This window comes from Ammodytes marinus (genome assembly GCF_949987685.1).
Source record: "Ammodytes marinus genome assembly, chromosome: 19".
In the NCBI taxonomy this organism is placed as follows: Eukaryota; Metazoa; Chordata; class Actinopteri; order Uranoscopiformes; family Ammodytidae; genus Ammodytes; species Ammodytes marinus.
The window spans coordinates 26,691,954-26,699,870 of NC_137223.1; the positions used below are offsets into that span (position 1 = coordinate 26,691,954).

The 7,917-nt window shown below is 41.5% G+C and overlaps 2 protein-coding genes across 2 annotated transcripts in view; both read right to left on the reverse strand.

Annotated features, from left to right (window-relative positions):
* The window catches only part of LOC307266220 (uncharacterized protein), a gene marked incomplete at both ends in the record, with an annotated part of 30,227 nt that extends 25,178 nt beyond the window's left edge, over positions 1-5,049 (reverse strand). The window contains one exon of the mRNA XM_080048195.1: positions 4,881-5,049. Within this exon, the coding sequence (XP_079904321.1) occupies positions 4,881-5,049 (169 nt within the window). The remainder of the gene's footprint in view (positions 1-4,880) is intronic.
* Positions 1-7,917, reverse strand: part of LOC307266073 (NACHT, LRR and PYD domains-containing protein 3-like) — a 146,831-nt gene that overhangs the window by 84,863 nt on the left and 54,051 nt on the right. The gene's annotated exons all lie outside the window — the stretch shown is intronic.

Sequence of the window (7,917 nt, forward strand, 5' to 3'; positions counted from 1 at the left end):
CAGAGCATGATCCCCTCCCTTCATAAACTGGGCCGCAGGGCAGTACTGCAACATGATAACGACCCCAAACACCCCTCCGAACAACCACTGGCTTGCTAAAGAAGCTGAGGGTAAAGGTTATGGACTGGCCAAGCATGTCTCCAGTCTTAAACCCTATTGAGCATCTTTGGGGCATCCTCAAACGGGAGATGGAGGAGCGCAAGGACTCTAATATCCACCAGCTCCTTGATGTCGTCATGAATGGGTAGAAGAGGGTTCCAGTTGCAACCTGTGAAGCTCTAGTGAACTACATGCCCATGAGGGTTAAGGTAGTGCTAGAAAATAATGATGGCTAAACTAAATATTGACACTTTGGGCCCAATTTGGACATTTTTTCTTAGGGGTGTACTCACTTTTGTTGCCAACAGTTTAGACATTAATGGCTGTGTGTCGAGTTATTTTGAGGGGACAGTAAATTTACACTGTTATACAAGCTGTACACTGACTACTTGACATTGTATCAAAGTGTAATTTATTCAGTGTTGTCGCATGGAAAGATATAATGAAATATTTGAAGAAATGTGAGGGGTGTACTCACTTTTGTGAGATACTGTATGTCCGTATTTCTGCATATTTTGGACCAAGGCCTAGTGCCACCATCTTGAAAGTGTCATAGTTGGAATGTCATCAGGTGCATTGTTTAAAATGTAGAATTGTTCTTGTCCTTGAAGGCCACTGTAGCTTCTGTTATTATTCTAAAGGGGTGGGGTTACCCAGGGAGCGTTGCATTCTAGAACTTTGTAGAACTTTCTTGATGATGTCATATTACACACTGCACCTTTAAGAAGATAGATCCCCCCAAATAAATGTCAATTTTTATTATTACTGGTTGTAAGCAAGGCAAGTTTATTTAGGCCTATTGCTCATACTATAGCACAATTCAGACACAAGGCCATTCAAAGTGCTTTACAGGGGCATGACATACAACAAGATTACACGTTAGAAAGTGCATTTTAGAGATACTCTGTCATCTCTCCCTGAGCTTTCTCAATTTTTTTTAATCCCGGTAAAGGGTTTTTTACTGGGAGTTTTTTCTCAGCCGAGCTAAGGGTGTAAGGGCAGATAGATAGATAGATAGATAGATAGATAGATAGATAGATAGATAGATAGATAGATAGATAGATAGATAGATAGATAGATAGATAGATAGATAGATAGATAGATAGATAGATAGATAGATAGATAGATAGATAGATAGATAGATAGATAAATAGATAGATAGATAGATAAGGGTAGAGGGTGTCATACTGTATGGCAGGGCTATTCAATTAGTTTTGAATGGGGGCCGGTTGGTGGAAATGATCCAAAATGAGGGGCCAGAAAAAAATGCCTAAAATTAATGAGCATCACATCAATAGCTACATATACTGTAAAACACTACAACGACATAGGAGTGCATATATTGTCTTTATTTTATCAAATAGAGTTCACCAGCTTATCAAAAAAAAATCCCTATTTGATTAACATAGGCTGCCTGTTGTTTAAGTGTTTAACAATCTTATCAGTTCAGGAAAACACAATAGGTTAACTCTTCAACAGCTTATCAAAATACATAGAAATAAATGTACTCTAAGTGCAACAGCTTATCAAAATACATAGAAATAAATGTACTCTAAGTGCAACAGCTTATCAAAATATAGGTAGGCCTAGGTTTACTAAGAGTTCAACAGCTTATCAAAATATAGGTAGGCCTGGGTTTACTAAGAGTGCAACAGCTTATCAAAATACAGGTAGGCCTAGGTTTACTAAGAGTTCAACAGCTTATCAAAATATAGGTAGGCCTGGGTTTACTAAGAGTTCAACAGCTTATCAAAAAACATAGAAATAAATGTAGGCTACTCTAAGTGCAACAGCTTACAGTGTTTCCCCCCAGAAAATGTCTTAGACCCTGTTTCCACCAATATGTGGTTCTGAGGAATCCGATCGTTATATGTAAATGTAATATGCTTGTTCACACCTGGCCTTAACAATGCGTCTTCTATGCGCGTTTGCGATCCGGATTCGAATTCCCCGCGCTGTATGGAAATCAGCTCGTACATCATTTCCGCTTAGGCTACTGTTGTTTTTAATCGGCGGGGGCAGCAGTGCCCCGCCCTTGCCTAGTCTGCCGGAAATAAAAGAAGAAGAAGAAGAAGTGTTGACCATCCACGACCATAGACATTATAAATCCCATAATGTCTATGGTCATCTCGGCAAGAGTCTTGTGTTTTGGCGAAAATGTGAGCACAGCACTGTTTATTGTGTGGTGTTTTCCTCGTCAATAAATTAATCACTTGGTTACACTGTGTCCCACTGCGTAGCTGCCGCAGCCAGCACTGTTCGCTCACTGTCTCTATTATGAGTTGCACCGAGCCGTCTCTGTGTGTTTACGCCATAGACAGTAGTAGGCTAAATACACGCTCACAACAACACGGGGGGAATAAATAAAAAAGCGGCTGGTTTGACCGAGCAAAAACGAGAGACCGCTGGCTTGACCACAGTTGGTCGAAAGAATCATTTCCGCCTTGTGTAGTCACCTCGGCTAGAGTGAAGAGAGTCAGTGTGTTTTGGCGAAAATGTGAGCGCGGCACTGTTTATTGTGTGGTGTTTTTCCTCGTCATTAAATGAATCAGTTGGCTACACTGTGTCCCACTGCTACGATGTCACGAAGCTGCCGCAGCCAGAGCTGTTCGCTCACTGTCTCTATCAGTTGCACCGAGCCGTCTCTGTGCTCACAACAACACGGGGGGAATAAATAAAGAAGCGGCTGGTTTGACCAAGCAAAAACAAGAGACCGCTGGCTTGACCACAGTTGTTCCACACATAGACTTTATTATTTACCTGCAACGGTGCGCTTTTATGACGTGAATTGTCGCGTGAATGAGTACGCCTTTCCGCCCAGTCACTCGCCGCAGTTGAGTGGGCGGGGCCTAATGTGTATGAGATACGCATACGTGTTTCCACTGTTAATGGGTATGTGGATATGTGGTCTCAAACCACCTCCGAATGTGGATAATCTCAATGCGCATTCAATGCGCATTGAGCGTGTTTCCACCTGTAGTTAGCGCGATCGGATCCTAAAAACCACATATTAATGCCAGGTGGAAACAGGGTCTTAGTCAAGGGGTGACTGCAGGGTCATGGGAGGCGCGGCTGTATTTTGCTCAAAGATGCCAATGCACAGTAGAGAAATAAACAACTGCTTATTTGAATACAAAAAAACAACAGACACTGACTTTACAGTTGTGCAATTTTGTTTGCTATGTGAAGGTACACATTTTGTGCAAACATTCAGACAGTACAAAGCAAAGTAAAGTTCTACTGGTGCAATACTATGCAGACACACTAAATACAAATAATGGACCATACACTTAACATGTGTATGCACATCTAAGTGCAAATTCAACTTTTTAAAGTTCCTTTTTGAATGAGGGGCTGTTGTGCGATTATTGTGGACAATAGGCATACTGTGATGCGATAGCCTATAATTCATTAATGGTTATTTTGAGCCTACTTGCTTGATTTCTTTTTAATACAGAGGTTATTGGTCGTTTTGGAACATGTCTTTCCCAATTTAAAACATAAAAATTAAGCAGCATTGAAAATTCATAAAATCAATCTTGTTGGCCTACACTAGCATGCTGTTCTACAAATAACTCAATAGTTGAAATAATAAATACAATGTGTTTTCCCCTTAAAATGACTAAATGCATTTCAAAGACAGTAACAGTGTGGCACTTCTGTAAACTTACTGAAAGGTGCCTGGGCCATCACTCTCATGCATTCATCAAACTTTTCTCTGCGCTGTCTGAGCTGATAGATAGGTTGTGTTGCCACGGTGATGTGGAGTCTCAAACTATTCTAGCTTTGCAGAGCACTTCTTTCTGTTCAGCTAAATATCCCCATAGAACTGCACTGCGTTTATTATCGCCACCAGTTAAATGACGGTTTTCTTCTGCTCGTTTGACTCTCCCGCGTACATGCCGTAGTCGCGCGCGGTGCGGTACAATCGCACACGAGCTAGTACATTAATTAAAGGTGCAGTGTGTAATATGACATCATCAAGAAAGTTCTACAAAGTTCTAGAATGCAACGCTCCCTGGGTAACCCCACCCCTTTAGAATAATAACAGAAGCTACATTGGCCTTCAAGGACAAGAACAATTCTAAATTTTAAACAATGCACCTGATGACATTCCAAAATATGCAGAAATATGGACATATATGAGACCCTTTCTAAGGGAAAAAATAAATAATTCAAAAAAAAAATCAGCTATTATGCACTAAATTAAATGTACTTATGGATATTATAATTACTTTCTACAAAATCTGCTAGGAAATAAAACCCAAAATTCTACACACTGCAGGTTTAATTGTGCAGCACTAACATTTTATTTTTAATTTTTTGGGTGGGTCGGTAGTCAAGGCGGGGGCCAGTAAATACTCCTTCGCGGGCCAATTGAATAGCCCTGCTGTATGGAATGTAAAGCCCACTGAGGCAAATGTCTATTAGTAATAATGGGCTATACAAAGCTAGAAACATTTTATTTCTCTGCACTGATGAAGGGTTAACTTCATTCTTACGTTATCTAGTGCGACTGTTTAGTGTGTTTGTCTGTGTGTGTGCTTTGGGGTGGATGGAAATGGCCTCATCCCACTACAATCTACAATCTCACACACGCACACACACACAGACACACACACACACACACACACACACACACACACACACACACACACACACACACACACACACACACACACACACACACACACACTTGCTGCCAGGTAAGTCCAGGTGTGACTTAATTGGATTCTAACCCGGGTCAGCTGTGAAGGACTGAGACTCTATGCGGCCCTAACAAGGTGTGTGTGTGTGTGTGTATTTTCCTGTGTGCGTATGAGTATGTGTGTGTGTGTGTGTGTGTGTGTGTGTGTGTGTGTGTGTGTGTGTGTGTGTGTGTGTGTGTGTGTGTGTGTGTGTGCGTATGAGTATGTGTGTGTGTGTGTGTGTGTGTGTGTGTGTGTGTGTGTGTGTGTGTGTGTGTGTGTGTGTGTGTGTGTGTGTGCTCCCAACACATCAATACAGACAGACACGGGATGGACAGAGTTATAACACCTGATAGGAAGCGTCAGTGAGTTCAGACCTGATCAACACACACACACACACACACACACACACACACACACACACACACACACACACACACACACACACACACACACACACACACACACACACACACACACACACACACACACACACACACCTCTGACCTTTACTCAGAGCTTTGAAGCTTCTCTGTCCGTCCACCAGCTGAGTCACTCACTGATGTTCACATGACCAGAAAATACATTTAAAGGGACACTGCGTAACATTTTAAGTAATGTATTAGCTAAAATCAATATCCTCATTCATAAATATGTCCTCATTGGTGTAAAATCACCTCTGCCAATAATCTGAATTATCCTCCTGAGCGGAGAATTACAAATATTAATATTACATTTTGTACATTGAGCAGGCAAGTCTTATGGAGGCATCCATGTAGGTTGGAATGACATCAGGTGCATTGTTTAGAATTTAGAATTGTTCTTGTCCTTGAAGGCCACTGTAGCTTCTGTTATTATTCTAAAGGGGTGGGGTTACCCAGGGAGCGTTGCATTATAGAACTTTCTAGATGATGTCATATTACACACTGCCCCTTTAAAGGTGCAGTGTGTAATATCTGAATAATAATATATTGGCTTCTAGTGGTGAACGTTCTAGAATGCAACGTAACCCCACCCCTTTAGAAAAATAACAGAAGCTACAGTGGCCTAGCCTGGAAATCCAGACCCTGATATCTTGAACGATAGAGGGTCTGGCCACGATCAATAGTAATTTCCAACTCAAGGGGCGGCTCCTACTCGTGCATTTCAAATACCACTGCACGCAGTTGGATAGCACTACAACCAATCAGAGCGATGCAAGGTGACGTATTAAGCCCCTTTCGTTTAGCAAACAGCTGTTAAACTGTTAAATTAAACGTTTGCCGTGGTTGGTCGGCAAAACAGAACATTCCACTTACTTGCTAATGAAAGATTTGAGTGCCGTCTTCCAAATCGTAAAGGGTCGAGGCCAAAGCAGTCTCAAACTCACACAACATATCCGCAGTCATCTTTGATGTTTACTATCACGGCTTCGACGTCGCATGCAGGTCACTGTCGTCATCCGTTTACGTCCTCCCCAGAGCACCATACAAAGGGCTCTGGCGCGCCCATATTAGATAGAACCAATTGAAACGTGAGCCCGGATTTCTGGAGCGTGTCCAGACCAACAGGCGCAGCAAATTTTATTTGCCAGCGCCTAGTGTCAGGTCTGGGAATGCCAGTCTAACAGTGGCCTTCAAGGACAAGAACAATTCTAAATTCTAAACAATGCACCTGATGACATTCCAACCATGACGCTTCCAACATGGATTCCTCCATATGACTTACCCGCTCAATGTACAAAATGTAATGCAATTCTCCGCTCAGGAGGATAATTCAGATTATTGGCAGAGGTGATTTTACACCAGTGAGGACATATTTATGAATGAGGATATTGATTTTAGCTAATAAATTGCTTAAAATGTTACACAGTGTCCCTTTAAAGGTCAGTGATTCCGGAGAATAGCTAGCAACATACCAGTTTACAGAGTCTAGGTAATTATACAGACTAGGGATGGCCATTTAGTATTTTTTCTTTAACCGCTTAACCACAAGAATTAACGTTTATTAACCGGTTAACCGTTAAGATTTAATGTAGCCTATTTATAGTGAAATACCTGAAGCATTATAGCCGGGCTCCCGACCTTCTTTGTTCCAAGGACCGGCATATTAATTTAAAAACTATTCAGGGACCAGTAGCCAATGTAAATGCCTACATGTTGACATTCACACGGCACCTTGTCTGTTGTGAGAAGAGGTCTAGTATGCGAATGTAGGAGCAGAAAGTGCAATAAGTGACTGAAATGTACATACATTTACACACACGCAGGCTTAGGGCAGTGGTTCTCAATTATTTTCTGTCATGCCCCCCCTAGGGGACAGAAAGGTTTTCGCGCCCCCCCACCCCTAAATTGAAATACTATTGAGAACCTGCTAATATTTATTTATTTATCTGTACAAAACCACTGTCTGAGTTTCTGGCACGAGCATTCTGCATACAATCACCTTATTATCAAATTAGATAACAAAAATTAGCTGAGATAACTTCTGCAGCAAAAACATTCAAAGTTCAGTTTATTAGCTCAATTTGTAACATTTAAACAAGACTGCTCAGTCTGTGTGAATCTCAGGACAGAGAAACAAGAGCAAATGATTCACTGAGGTTTGCGTTTCATTCAAAAAAAAATTAAACTGTAAACATAGTTAAGGTGGTGTTTTTTTATTATTATAGGCCAATAGGCCTTCTGTGATGCGATAACCAATAATTCATTAATGTTATTATTAGTCTACTTGCTTGATTTCTTTTTAAATAACCTACAGAGACACTTGGAGACACATGTGGACATTTATTTACTGCAAATCGCGGCCTTTCGCGCGGATATGACCATACACAAGCACACATCGCGCTTGCTAGCACTTGGTCAGTTGGAAATCAAGGCGCTCCCCCTGGAAACTCACGGCGCGCCCCACCATTTGAGAAGCACTGGCTTAGGGGACGGGTAGCCATTGCGATATCAAAATAAGAGTCCGGATTTGAGAGAAATTAAGGCCCTGTTCTCACGGCAACACGAAACGGTGCAAACGCGGAAATATGCATTTGATGCATATAATAATATATGCATCAAATTGTACCGGAAAAGCTATCTACTACTACCTTGTACCGCCAACTGCTGGCCTGGCATGCTTACTACAGCGATTTTGTCCCGTTTCC